Raw genomic sequence first — 15,683 nt, 5'->3', positions numbered from 1 at the left:
TGTTTATGCATGCGCTCTCCCTCTCTCTCTCTCCTTCTCTCTCTCAAAAATTAACATTAAAAAATAGTATTTTTTTATTATAAAACTTGTTCATTGCAAAAAGCATGTTAGCTCTATAAAAGTATACAGAGGAAAACGATTCATGATTCTAGAATCCATATTTAGCTACTAGTAATGTTTCATGACATTTCCTTCTGTTGTCTTTCTTCTTTCTTTCCATCCATGTGCGAGTAGGCGGAATAATGGCCCCTAAAGACAGCTGTGTTCTATGGCAAAAGGGTGGATGTTACCTTCTGTGGTGAAGGATGACATCAAATTAAGAATCTTGAAATGGGGAGATTATCCTGCATAGTCCAGTGGGGCCTAAATGCAGTCATGGGTGTCCTTAGATGAGGGAAGCAGGGAGAGATGTGATGCAGAACAAGGCAAGGTCACCAGTGAAGCAAAATGCCACTGGCCTTGAAGATGGAGAAAAGGACCGTGAGCCAAGGAATGCAGGCAGCTTCTAGAAGCTCCAGAAGCCGGGAAATGGATTCTCCCCTAGAGCCTCTGGAGACAGCCCAGCACCTGACACCTTGATTTTGGCTCAGTGATACTGATGCCCGATTTCTGACCCACACAACTGTAAGAGACTATGACTGTAGATACCAAATTTATGGTAATTTGTTATAGCAATAATAGGAATGAATACACCATAAATCTTGACAGTTTTTGTTACCTGTTAACCTACTTACCACATACCTTTTTTAATGCAATTTATGTTACTATATATGTATACAAATGCATATATAACAATAGATACAATATATATTATGTATGCTATGTGTTAATGTTTTATATATATTGTATATATTCATGTCTACATTATTTATTGTGATAAAATATATAAGACACCAAATTTACCATTTAAATGTACAGCCCAATGGCATGAAGTACATTAATGTTGTTGTGCCACCACACCCCCATCTATCTCCAGAAGTTTTTCATCTTCCACAACTGAAACTCTCTCCTCATTAAACACTAACTCCCCACTCCCCCTCCCCTGCCCGCCCCCCCCCCCCCCAGCCCCTGGCGGCCACTGGTCTACTTTCTGTGTTTATCGATTTGACTCCTCTAGGGGCCTCATAGATTTGTAACTCGTATGATATTCATCCATTTGTGATGGGCATTTCCCGTAATGTCTTCAGGAGTCATTCATTTTGTAGCATGTGTTAAAGTTTCCTTCCTGATTAAGGCTGGATAATATTCCACTGTACCGATAGACCACATTTTGTTTATCCGTTCATTTGTCAACAGACACTCGGGTTGCTTCCGCATTTTGGCCATTTTGAATAATGCTGCTAACAATATAGATGTGCCAATATCTGTTTACATTCCTGCTTTCATTTCTTCTGGGTATGTACCCAGGAATGGAATTGCTGACTCATGTGGTAATTCTGTGTCTAGTTTTTTGAGGAGCCTCCATACTGTTTTCCACAGGGGCTGCACCAGTTTGCATTGTAATCAACAGAGCACGAGACAGTTTTTTCCATCTCTTTGCCAACATTTGCTATTTTCTTATTTTTTCTGTAACTGCCATCCTAATGGTGGTTTATACACGTATATTTTTATATTACCTTTTTTCCACTCAGTTTTCTATCAGAGCCTTCAAAGATATTTTTGAGGCTTTATAACAATCTATTCTGTGTACTATAATTTATATAACTATTCCTCCTTGTTGAACATTACGCCGTTTCTAATTTTTTGCCATTTAGATTACAAAAGCGTGAGCCTAATTGAGCACTAAACCTTTGCTCACATCTCTGAGAAGATCCTACGAATGAATTATTCAAGGGAGCATCACATTGAAAACTATTGGTGTGTTTAACAAAATTACTTTCCAAGAGGATGTTCCGATCAGCAGACCATGAGAGTACTGAGTAACCCATTTTTAAAATGTATTTTTTTAGGTGCAGAGTATTTCTACAATACAGATTAAGACTACCTGTGGACTTGAACAATCATACTAGCAGAATCAACTTGTTTATTTGGGGGCAGAAGGCTCAGTTTTCAGTGTTGGAATGTTGAATTTAAAGACAGACCTGGTTTTCCCCTTAGAATTCTGAAGTGAGAGAAGTACCATAAAAAAAAAAAAAAAAAAAAAAAAGGCTGTTGCTAGAAGAAAATACATAATTTGCAAGCAAGTCATAAGACCTGAGCTCTGTTCTGGCTCAGCCACTAAAAAACCACGTGACTTTGGCAAGTCATTAAAATATCTGGGTTTCGGATGGTTCATTTATGTATGAGTGGGTTCAGTCCTCACATTTCTTTAAGTATCATCTATAATTATCGGTTGTGAGCTCATATCTGGTGGAGTTTTATCTGCTGGAGTCCTTTGGGCTTCGGTTAAAGATGTGTCTCTCTAACTAGTTCTTTCTTTCAGGCATACCAAGGGTATTATCAGCCTGAAATGACTTTTTAATGTGAATCTTGCAATGTAGAAATCCCTACACAAATGTAGTACAAATGTGTGCAAACACAGGATAGAAAAGGTCCATGGACAAACTCTCAAGGTGGTATTGATTTTGAAGACACTTAGACTTGAAGCACAGGATTAAACCAGAAAGCTCTCTTGTTACATCGCATTGCTGATAGGCCATATTCTTAATTCACGCTTTTACTGGGGACGTCAGCCTGGAGGGTCTGACTCTTGTTGAGAACTTCTGCTCCATTTTTCTACCATGGGTCTAAGTCTTTATTTGTTTATTTTTTTGTCCTAACATGGCTATTAAAATGATAGCTGCTTGGCCATATAGGGGCCAAGGATAGTCCCCCCCCCCACCCCCCCGCCGACCAAATGTGCCATTTCGATAAATTGATGATTTTAAATTAAGTTACTTAAGAAACAGCCGGTGCAGAAAGGACTCTAAGCCCCCTTTGTCTCCAGAAAGCAGGAAATAAATTTACCACGGAAAAGGCACTTACCCTAAAACTGAAAGGTAAAAAGACATCCTAATTACTAGAGGTAGGGAATTCAGAGTAGAGACGGCTGTACAAACAAGTCTTGTTACTTTGATTACTTCCCCTGCCCAAATTCTAGGATTCCTTAGTAATTAAAGCACCTGAAATAAGTCTTCTTTGTCCTACAGTTCTTCACAGATTTATTGTCTGTCTGTCTAAAAAGTATAAAAACTGTCAGCCTCAGTCATTTCTTTAGGTCTCATGGGCTGCCATGTGCACTTAATTAATCTTTGGGTTTTTTCCTCCTGTTAATGTCTCATGTCAATTTAATTTTTAGATGAGCTGGAAAAGTCTTGAAGGATAGAGAAAAAGTCTTCCTTCCCTAACAGCTGTCAAGTCCAGCAGAATTCATGAGAGCTGTCTGAACTTCTGCTTTTTGGTTTTGTTTCTGGCTTTTCCCTTAAGGATTTCCCTTACTTTCTTGCCTGTTTAGTTATATATTTATTTATTATTTTTTCTCTCTTTTTAAAAATATACGTCCAAGTCAGTTAGCATATAGTGCAGTAATGACTCAGGAGTGGAATCCAGTGATCTACCCCCTACATATAACACCCAGTGGTCATCCCATCAAGTGTCCTCCTTAATGCCCCTTGTCCATTTAGCCCATCCCTCCCCACCCAACACCCTGGCGGCAACCCTCAGTTCTCCGTATTTAAGAGTCTCTTATGTTTTGTCCCCCTCCCTGTTTTTATATTATTTTTGCTTCCCGTCCCTTATGTTCACCTGTTTTGTATCTTAAATTTAGTTATATATTTAAAAGGATGTTTATTATATTTTGTGCAACATTTCCAGGCGGGAAGATTCTCGGTTATTGTAATCTACCTTATTGCCAGAAATCGAAGTCAGCTGTTCTATGATTCTGTGGGTATTAACCACTTTCTCCCATTTAGCTAACTTGGATATTTATCTTATTTCAACTTTATGAATTGAGTGTTGAATCCACCCATCACGAATCCATGATGCGCTGGAACAATCCTGACTCAGTTCTCTTGGAAGCGTCTTAGTGAGAGACTGCCTGAATGCACTAAAAGAGCTGAAAGCTGAGAACTTTAACTTCGATCTGAACTCAGCATAAAGCGATGCAATTGTCCTCCCTCAAACATCTCAGCCAGTGTCACAATATTGGCCATCAAGGTCACTTTTGTTGCAGTGCTAAGCAAGCACGTGTACTGTGTTGTGAAGGAACGAATAGCGTTGTGCATCAGCAAAGTCCAGTCAGTGGTTAAACTAAGGAGACCCGAGTTTCCTCTGTGGCCGGCACTGGGGGAGGTCTGATTGCACTTTGGATTCAGTATACTCTTGGGTTTCTTAGACTCTGGGGATGGAGGCACCTCAAGAACGTAAAAGATGGTCTACTAGTCGGCCTACAGATTATTGAGCCACTAATTGGAAAAATAAAGAACAAGTGACTATGTTTCTATCTAGATTCGGTGGAGTAGTTCACAGCAAACTCTATTTTTTCTCGTCCACCGACTTTCTCATTTAAGAAATGGAAATTTTATTCTGGAATATCTCAAACTTACACAGAAGTGGAACGAATAGTGTAATGACCCCATTGTCATCATCACCCAGTGTTAGGAGCTGAATTGTGTTCCCTCCAAATTCATATGTTCGGAGACATGACCGCAGAATATGAATGTAATTGCAGAAAGGTCCTTTAAAGAAGTAAGTAAACTAAAATGAAATCATACAGGTGGGCTTTAATCCAATATGGTGGTGTCCTTATAAAAGAGGAGATTAAGACAGAGACAATTCATGCACAGAGGAGTGGCCATGTGAGGACACAGGGAGAAGGTGACCACCTGCAAGCCAAGAAAAGAGTCCTCAGAAGAAACAGAACTCGTCGACACCTTGATCTCAGACTTGTAGCCACTGGAACTATGAGGAATTAAATTTCTGAGGTTAATCCATGTTACTTAGTTATGGCCTCTCTAGCAAACTAACGTGCTCAACTTCAACAATTGTTAAAACATGGCTAATCTTTCCTTATCTAACTTCATCTAACATGGACTCCATATTGTAGCAAGTCCCAGACATTATTTCATCTGTAAATTTTTTAGTATGTACCTCTACAAGGACTTCCCCCCCCCCCCCCCAACAAAAACATGACCACATGGGAATGCAAACTGGTGCAGCCACTCTGGAAGACAGTATGAGGTTCCTCAAAAAATTAAAAATAGAACTACCCTACGACCCAGCCATTGCACTGCTAGGTATTTATCCAAGGGATACAAGTGTGCTGTGTTGAAGGGGCACGTGCACCCCGATGTTTATAGCAGCACTGTTGACAATAGCCGCAGTATGGAAAGAGCCCAAATGTCCATCGACGGATGAATGGATAAAGAAGATGTGGTATATATATACAATGGAATATTACTCGGCAATCGAAAAGAATGAAATCTTGCCATTTGCAACTACGTGGATGGAACTAGAGGGTATTATGCTAAGCGAAATTAGTCATAGAAAGACAAATATATGACTTTGCTCATATGAGGACTTTAAGATAGAAAACAGATGAACATAAGGGAAGCAAAAATAATACAAAAATGGGGACAAAACAGAAGAGACTCTTAAATATAGAGAACAAACAGAGAGTTGCTGGAGGGGTTGTGGGAGGGGAGATGGGCTAAATGGGTGAGGGGCTTAAGGAATCTACTCCTGAAATCATTGTTGCACCATGTGCTAGGTAACTCGGATGTACATTATAAAAAGTAAATAAATTATAGAGAAAAAAAATGACCACAGTACCATTATGACACCTAAAATTTAAGAATACTCTAATATCCAGTTGGTATTTACATTTTCCTGATTATCTCTTGCTATTTATATTCTTATGGTTTGTTGAATTGGGATACAAATAAGGCCCATATGTTATAATTGACTTAATGACTCTGAAATCTTTATTGATTCTCCCTCGTTTTCTTGTGTATTTTTTATTGTAATTTTCTTTGAAGAAAGGAAGATGTTTGTCTTACAGATTTTCCTTGGTCTAGATTTGGTCTTCGTCCCCATACTACTGTTCAGCGTGTTCCTCTTTTCCTTTTGTTTCATGTAAATTGTCAGAATCCCTGCGTATTTGAAGATTTTGTTTGTTGTAGTGTTGCACAACCACCGAGTGGGTGGTGTTGGGAATGTCCATCAGGAGGGATATCATGTCTGGAGTCTCTCTTTTTTGTGACGTTACCTGCCATCGATGACCAGCGTCTAGATCTTTTCATTCATTAGGAGCTACAAGAGGGTGATATTCTCATTCCGACAGCTCATTATTTTAGCTCAAGTACTAATGCAGATAGAAACTTGTTCTCTTTAGTTATTTGGTTACAGTGCAGATAATATAGAAACAGCAAAAATAGCTACTTCTTTTACCTTATTTGTCATATTTCAAATGTTTCCGGTCTCCAAAGTTGACCAATGAGGCTTGTTTGATGGCACTATGAACTAACTCATAGATACTAACGTATTTGAAATGATTTCCTCCATTTCATTTATTGTTGTATTTTGCTGTTCAAATTTTCTTACCTTTGACCAGTGTGGTATTACTCATTCATTCCCGAGTCCCTGTGATAGAAGTAGAGTGATCTTTAGTAGTGTCCTTGCTCTTGTGTGATCCAGGCTTATCTTTTACATCTCCTTCCCCTTAGAATCAGCCACTTCTCAAAAATCCCTTGTCCTTTTAATGGGAAATCGTGTTTAGAAACCACAGTCTTGGCTCAGGGGTGCTGATTACTACTGGGTTGATGCATTGATTCTTGCTTTATTCAGTGGGAAGAGCAAGGAAATATGATTTTTAAAAGTCTTTCCATTGAAACACGACTTAGATGCAAAAACGGCACAAATCTTAAGCATGCAGCTTAGAGAATTTTTACAAATGTATACACCAGTGTAACCATTATTCAAATCCAGGCACAGTAGATCTACCAGCATCTGAGGAGCCTCCCTTTCATTCCTCCCCAGTTACTGTCACTCCCAAATGTACCCATTCTAAGTTCTAGCACCATGAATTATTTTTTGTATATAAATGGAATGCTAGTCCGTGGGTTCTGCATTATATTTCTGAGGTTAAAGCATGTTGTGTGTCCTAGTAGTTTTTATTTTTCATTGATGTATGCTATTGTTTGAATATACTACAATTTGTTCTTTCTACGGGTTGGTAGACATTTGGGTTGTTTCCAGGTTTTACTGTTACAGTGAAGCTTCCGTGAACATTTTTGTGCCTGCCTTTTGGTGCGCATATGCGCTCATTTACATTGGGTATATTCCTAAGAGTAGTTAGAGGGTATTTTCAGCTTTCGTGATCGTTCCAAAAGCATTTTTCAAAGTAATTGTACCAGTTTACACCCCCACGCAGTTTATGAGTTCCAGTCGGTCCATTTAGTAGTCACTCTGGGTTGTAGGGTGACTGACTGACTGACCCTGACTTCTAGCTGCCAGTGTCATCATCTGTCTCCGCTGCAGGACTTTCTCTGAAGGCTGGGACCTGCTGCGCCCATGCAGATGGCATCCCGGAAAATACTCTAAGGTTACTGCCTGCAGGAGTCGCGCTCAACCCATAATTGACAGGAGTTGGTGTATAACCCCTCAGTTCCCTCACTCCTCAAGTAGGGTAACTCTGAGGCAAGTGTTCTACAGTGTCTCTCAGAGTTCCCATGGGATTAAGCTTCAGTTACCCTCGGTGGTAACTTGCTTGATCATGCGTAATTTATTATCTGCCTTCCGTTCCCTATCTGTCTTCGTCACTTTTATTTGGGATCACATCCCAAATAAATTACCTGCCCTTGAAACCTTGTCTCAGCATCAGCCTTTGGGGGAGCTCAAATACTGGTCTTCCACATCCTTGTCACTCTCGTACTGCCAGGCCTTTAAAATTTTAGCCATTTCGTGTATGATGGTACTATGACATTGTGACTTCAATTTGCTTTTCCGTTATGACCATTGATGTTGAGAACCTTTTCATATTCATGATTTTATTTAAGATCATTTCCTCAGCACCCGTAAGTAAAGTTGTTCTTCAGTTTTCTTCTTGAAACAATCTTTATCAGAATTTTGTATCCCTGTGGCTCAGTTGGTTGAGCGTCTGACTCTTGATTTCAGCTCAGGTTGTGATCTCAGGGTTGTGGGATGGAGCCCCATGTGCTTTAGATTCTCTCTCTCTCTCTCTCTCACACACACACACCCTCTCTCTCTCTCTGCCCCTTCTCCAGCTCACACACTCTCTCAACCTCTCTCTCTAAAATAAATACATTTTAAAAATCACATTAAAAAATTTTGTGTCAATGTTATTCTTGCTTCATAAAACAAATTTGGTTTCTGTTCTACAATAATTTAAGTCTAATTGGGAATATTTGAACTTTGAAAGCTTGGTGGACATACCCTGAGAAACCACCTGTGTTTGGTTGCTTTATGTTGTGTGTGTGTGCATGCATGTGTATGTGAATAACCATTTTATTTTTTCTATGATAGGTAGTCTATTAAGACTTTCTGTATTTACTGGGATCAATTTTTTCAAATTGAAAATTATCCTTTAAAAATTATCCTTTTCATCTAGTTTTTTTTTTTTTTAAGTTTACTTATTTATTTTGAGAGAGAGAAAGAGCACGAACAGGAGAGGGCAGAGAGAGGTTGCAGAGAGAGAGGGAGGAGAAGGAATCCCAAGCAGGCTCCACACCATCAGCATGGAGCCCGATGTGGGGCTGGAACTCACAAACTGGGAGATCATGACCTGAGCTGAAATCAAGAGACAGTTGCTGAACAGACTGAGCCACCCAGATGCCCCTCGTCTAGGTTTTAAAATTATTTGTAGAGAGTTGTGCAAAGTAGTCTCATAGGTTTTTCCTTACTTCTTTCTCTTTGTTGGTTATTCCCATTTGTCACAGATACTTCGGTATATTTATGTTCTATTACTTTTTGTCTTGATCAGCTTAGCTAGTGTTTTGCCTATTTTGTTGAGTCAGCTTTTTGATTTGTTATTTCTGTTGGTTTTCTGTTTCTTAAATCATTAAGTTTTGTTTGTATATTTCTTCTGTCTTCCACTTTCTTTGGTTTTTCTTTTTTGCTTGGGTGTTTAATTCATTTTATTTTAAAATACTTACTGGTATGACATTTAATGCTCTGATAACTGCTTTAGTTTTATCCCACAGATTCTGATATATACTGTTCTTATTATTGTTATTTAAAAAGAATTCTGCTATTTAATTTTATGTTTCACCTTTTACCCAAAAATTAGTAGCATTTTTTGCTTGTGACCTAAACTCTGACTAGTATTCTTGACTATTCCATGAGCACTTGAAATGGATGTGTACCCCTTATTAGTAGAGTTCAGAGTTAGGTGTATATCTATAAAATCTATCTTGTTGATTGTGTTGCTTAAGTTTTCTATAGTTTTACTAATCTTTTAATCCATTTGATTGGTCTTGGACTGACAGAAGTATACTAAATTTTCCTATTATTTTATTTCTGTCATTTTTTACTTGCATCTCCTTTGTGAAAATTCTTGCCAAGCATTTGATACATATAACTAACAGTTATTATGTCTTATTACTATGAGTAGTTTTCAGGCTAATGTGGTACTGCCTGCCATAACTATAAACATACAGATTAATAGAATAGAACTGAGAGTTCAGAAATAAACCTGAACACTTACAGTCAGTTGATTTTCAAGGAGAGTGCTAAGACATTCAGTGGGGGAAAGAATAGTCTCTTTAACACACGGTACTGGGACAACTGGATATCTTCAAGCAAAACAATGAAGTTGAAAAACCCCTACCGCACACCACATGCATAAATTAACTCAAGATGTATCAAAAGACTATTTTTTAAAAGACCATGTGAAAGTGTTAGAAGAGAAAAGGCATAAATCCTTACAACCTTGGATTAGGGAATGCTACTTAGACATGACATCAAAGGACAAGCACAAAAGGAAAAAAAACAAGTAAATTTAACAAAATAAGCATTTAAAACTTTTCTGCCTTAAAGGATACCATCAAGAGAATGAAAAGACACCCCACAGAATGGGAAAATTTCTTATCAATCATAGACCTGATAAGGGAGTTGCATGTACAATGTAGAAAGACAATTACGACTCAACAATAAAAGAGCAAATAACCCGGGGTGCCTGGGTGGCTCAGTCGGTTAAGCGTCCGACTTCGGCTCACGTCATTATCTCGCGGTTCGTGAGTTCAAGCCCTGTGTTGGGCTCTGTGCTGACAGCTCAGAGCCTGGAGCCTGTCTCAGATTCTGTGTCTCCCTCTCTCTCTCTCTCTCTGACCCTCCCCCGTTCATGCTCTGTCTCTCTCTGTCTCAAAAATAAATAAACGTTAAAAAAAAATTTTAAAGAAGCAAATAACCCAATTTAAGTGTTGGCAAAATATTTGAATAAGCAATTCTCCAACAAAGATATACACATGGGCAACAAGCACATGAAGAGATGCTCAGCATCATTAGCCATTAGAGAAATGCAAATCAAAAAGCACAATGAGATGCTACTTCATATTTACTGGGATGGCGATCCTCAAAAAGACAAATAAAATGAGACAAACTGTAAAATTGCTAGAAGAAAATATGGAAGAAAATCTCCTGGACATTGGCCTTGCTAATGACTTCTTGGAAATGACACCAAAAACACAGGCAACAGAAGCTAAACTAGACAATTGGGACTACATCAAACTAAAAGCTTCTGCACAGCAAAGGAAACAATCAACAAAATGAAAAGGCAGGCTACAGCATGGGAGAAAGTATTTGCAAACATCTATCTGATAAAGGGTACATTTCCACAATATATAAGAAACCCCTACAACTCAATAGCAAAATAACCAACTCATTTTCAAAATGGACAGAGTACTTGAATAAACATTCCTACAAAGAAATTGAAGCATGCTACTGTAAGATTCTTGTGTTATTTGTGAAGTGACACGATATTGCTTGAAGGTGGATGGATAAAATAAGATGTGTACTGTAAACCCTAAAGTAAACGCTACCACAACAAGGAGTTATAGCCAGTAAGACAACAAAGGAGATAAAATTGAATAATAAAAAATCCTCAGTGAAAGAAAGACATAAAAAGAGTATAAAGGGCAACGAACAGATGGAACATACAAAAAATAATAGCTGTATGGAACATTTAAATCAAAGCATATCAGTAATTACATTAAATATAAATTGTATAAATATCTAATTCTCATGCAGAGATTATCAGATTGGAAAAAAACAGCAATACCCAGCTGCATGCTGCCAACAAGAAACCCACTGTAAATGTGAAGAAGCAATTCAGTTAAAACCAGACCTGTGCAAACACCATTGCCATCTTTAAAGAATCTCCTCTTCATCTGATTATTATTATTATTATTATTTTCTTTTACGGAGAGGGCACATGAGCAAGGGATGGGGCAGATAGAGAATCTTTTTTTTTTTAATGTCTTTTTATTTTAGAGAGAGAGAGCGTGAGTGGGGCGGGGGAGCGGTGGGGGGGAACAGAGAGAGAGGGAAACACAGAATCTGAAGCAGGCTCCAGACTCTGAGCTGTCAGCACAGAGCCCAGCGTGAGGCTTGAACTCACAAACTGTGAAATCACGACCTGAGCTGAAGTTGGACGCTTGGCCAACTGAGCCACCTAGGCACGCTGAGAGAGAATCTTAAGCAGCCTCTGTACGGAGTGTGGACTTGGGGCAATGCGGGGCTCCATCCCATGATCCTGGGATCATGACCTGAGCCAAAATCAAGAGTTGGACGCTCAACCGACCGAGCCACTCAGGCGCCCCTTCATAATCTTATTTTTAAATCTTGTACTATATGCCTCTTTATAAATCTTTTCTCAAATGAGGCGAGCTATACATGTTAAAATATTTATGAGTGATACTTAGGATGAAATATATAGCCTTAAACACTTACTTTGAAAAGGAAGAAAGGCTAAGTGTCAATATAATGAAACTGAAGAAAATAAAACAATAGAATACATCCAAAGAATGTGGAAGGAGAGAGAACATACAAAATAAGAGCAGAAATCAATAATAATTTTAAAAATTACATTAGAAATCATCAGTAAAACCAAAATTTTGTCCTCAAAAGGGGCTAATAAAGTAGTTACATCTCTGGTGAGATTAATGAAGGAAAAAATAGTAATATTAGGAAAGAAAAAAATTATGTAACTACAGATCCAACCAAAATTAAAATAAGGAATATATGAACAGGTTTATGCTGATAAATTTGGAAGCTTAGATAAGCTAGACAAGTTCATGGGAAAATATGACCTACTGAAATCGTCTCAAAACAGAAACAGAAAGCCTGAATGACCCAATATCTATAAAGAAATTGAAATAGTAGCTTTAAATTTTTCACACAAAGAAAACACCAAAACCAGAGGACTTTTACAGGTAAATTCTGACATATTTTCAAAGAACAAATCATTCTAATCTTAGAAATATTCTTCCAGAGAATAATAAAAGATCAAATAGTCCTCAGTTTTTTCTATGACCTTTGCTTAATCTTGATGGCAAAACCAGACATTCTGTTGAGCAGAAGAACCAGGCATAGAAGAACAAGGGTTTGATGATTCCATTTATATGACGTTCAGGAGTAGGCTGAAAGTAATCTCTGGTGATGGACTTGAGAGCTGTGTTGTCTATGGTGACTGGGATTGACCAGAAGAGGGCACAAGGGCAATTTCTGGAATAATACAAGTGGTTTTTTTGTTTTTGTTTTGTTTTGTTTTTGTTTTTGTTTTTGTTTTTGTTTTTTTTTTGTATCTTGGTTAGACTGTAGATTTATCAAACCTCAATGAATTGCACATCTAACATGCCTGCATTGCACTTCATGCAAATTGTACCTCAGGGGAAAAATGAATTTAACGAATACTGAACTCTAGTTAGTAGGCTTGCTTTTTGCAGTGGTCTGGGCTAACAGTTCTAAAACTAGTTTTATTCCCAGCAAAGGAAACAAACCATCAGCAAAATGAAAAGGCAACCTACCGAATGGGGAAAAAAATATTTGCAAACCACCTCTTTGATAAAGGGTTAAATATACAAGGAATTCATACACCTCACTAGCAAAAAACCAAACAACCCAACTTAAAAAATGGGCGACAGATCTGAAGATGTTTCCAAAGAAAACATACAGATAGAGATACATGAAAAAGTGGTCAATAACACTAACCATCAGGAAAAACAAAACAAAAGAACCACTAACCATCAGGGACATTCAGATCAAAACCACAATGAGATATCACTTCACACCTGTTAGGATGTCCATTAGCAAAAAGAGAAGAGATAGCAAATGGTGGTGAGATTGCTAAGTGACATAAGCCAGACGGAGAAAGACAAATTCTGCACGGTATCACTTATGTGTGGAGTCTTACAAAAACAAGTCAAACTCATAGAAACATAGAGTGGAATGGTGGGCAGTGGGGGTAAAGGGGAGAGGTTGATAAAAGGGCACAAACTTTCCATTATAACACGAATGAGGTCTGAGGATCTAATCTATAACATGGTGACTATAGTTGATACTAGTGTATTGTATAATTGAAATTTGCTACAAGAGAGAACTTAACTATTCTCACCAAAAACAAACAAAAAACCTGCTAAAAAACCTAAAAAAAAAAAAAAACAAAACCCAAAAAGCAAATATGTGAGGTGCAGATGTGGTAATTGTGGGATTGTGGGAATTCTTTCATAACGTATGCGTCTATCGAATGATCACATGTACACTTACAATATATTATAGTTCTGTCAATTATACCTCAAAAAAGCTGGAAGAAAACTCCTTTTATTAATAAAATGCATGTTTCTCCCCGCTGGAGAAAGCAGTCACAAATATGGAAAGGAGGAGAGTTTATTGCCAAAGCCAGCACTCTGGTTTCTCTTTTTCAATCTGAATTTTATTTTATTTAATTCATTTACTTATTTAATTTTTTTTAATGTATGTATGTTTGTTTGTTTATTTATTTTGAGAGAGAGAGAGTACGAGCAGGGCAAGGGCAGAAAGAGAGAGAGACACACAGAATCTGAAGTAGGCTCCAGGCTCTGAGCTGTCGGCCCAGAGCCCGACACAGGGCTTGAACCCATGAACTGCAAGATCATGACCTCAGCCAAAGTCGGACACTCAACCGACGGAGCCACCCAGGCATCCCTCAATCTGAATTTTTTAAAAAATATCCCAGAATTTGGAAACATTTTGGATAAATGAAAATTCATCATAAAATCAGGAACTTGATAGTTACAACTTTTGATATGGGTTGATTGTAGCTTAGGATTATTCTAAGACCACATCTCAGATATCTGATAGATTTTGCTTTGTTTTGGCATTTCCAAAGAAAATTCCTTTTAAAAATTATATCCTGTAAAAAAAAAAAATCCCTTCCTTTCTCTCTGCCCTTCCCCTGCTCACATTCTCTCTCTCTCTCAAAAATAAACATTAAAAAAAAAAAAAATCTTTTGGGCAAAAAGTACAGTGGCTTTTAAAAATGCAGTTAACTGTTGAACAACAAAGGTTTGAACTGCACAGGCCCATTTATATGTGGATTTTTTTCGATTTTTCCTTATGGTTTTCTTAATAACATTGTCTTTTCTGTAGTTCAGATTAATGTGAGAATACCATATATAATCCATGTAACATACAAAATGTGTGTTGTTTATGTTATTAAGAGCATAAGCCTATTAAGAGTAGGCTATTAGTAAAGTTTCGGGAGAGTCAAAAGTTATATGACTGCACCAGGGTGGGAGTTCTGTTCCCCTAACCCCCACATTGTCCCAGTGTCGACTGTATGGGTGCAGGACACGAGGAATTTCCTGTCAAAAGTAGGCAACATCCTTGGCGAAGCCTGAGTTGTCTGGTGTTTCTACTTCAAGCCTCTTAGCTACATTTCTGGTCCGGTAGAACAAGAGCAGATTCCGGAAAAGTAATTTTTCTTCTTTTGTAGAAACTTCTTTATCTGGCAGAGAACGGTAACTCATCAAACCTGCATCAGAAAGCTACTTTTCAACTCTCAGTCAATATGACCAACATCAGGCATCCATCAAATGAAGGATTGCGAGCAATAACCTTAAAAAATCCTGCCGGGCGACTAGTTATTGATTCTGTGTTCAGCCTGATGGATGAATGCGTAAAGGCAACAAGTGACTGCAGAAAGCACAGAGCTGGCCGCCTGCCTACTCTGGCAGGCCCTCTGGCGAGGGAGCACCGTCTTTGGCTTTACCAGAAACATGGTTCTGGTCGTCATGATCAATGAGAATTTGATCCTACCCGGAGGTCTGCTCTTCCTCACCTTGCCTTGGAATTTTCAGAACAGCCCAGAGAACAATTTACAGTAAAACTTGATTAGCTTCCCCCAGGCTGGTTGCACGGTTGAGACTGTTTGTGGGGGATGGGATTTGTGACTGAATACCAAGAAGAAAAAAAAAATCGGTATGTTAACGGTATGAAGGAGCTTGTAGGAAGGGCTTAATTTATTTTGGAGATTAAATTCATTTCAGGAACTTTAAAAGCATTGATTCATATTAAGCTAATAAATGTGCTAATTACAGTTTAATCGTTTCACCTCATTAAGCCACGACCACAAGACCTCTCATTAGTCATACCACCTTAGTGGGTGAGAATGATTTCATGTGTTTTCCAAGGACTCCTGGGGTCAGGCAGCTGGCATATGGCTGAGCTGCCCTTGAACAGAATCAGAAAGTAAGTGATCTCTCTGACGGCAT

The 15,683-nt window shown here is 38.3% G+C and overlaps 1 protein-coding gene across 2 annotated transcripts in view; it reads left to right on the top strand.

The window, feature by feature from the left end:
• MTR (5-methyltetrahydrofolate-homocysteine methyltransferase) overlaps positions 1–15,376 on the top strand; it is a 130,971-nt gene extending 115,595 nt beyond the window's left edge. For both annotated transcript variants that reach the window (XM_042909233.1, XM_042909232.1), the window contains exon 34: positions 14,906–15,376. In XM_042909233.1, coding sequence (XP_042765167.1) covers positions 14,906–14,984 — 79 coding nt within the window. In that variant the 3' untranslated portion in view covers positions 14,985–15,376. The remainder of the gene's footprint in view (positions 1–14,905) is intronic.
• Positions 15,377–15,683: the final 307 nt, after the last annotated feature.

Source organism: Panthera leo, chromosome D2, assembly GCF_018350215.1.
Source record: "Panthera leo isolate Ple1 chromosome D2, P.leo_Ple1_pat1.1, whole genome shotgun sequence".
NCBI lineage: Eukaryota > Metazoa > Chordata > Mammalia > Carnivora > Felidae > Panthera > Panthera leo.
Note: the sequence above shows the minus strand (reverse complement) of the source record. Positions and strands in the feature narration are given on the sequence as shown.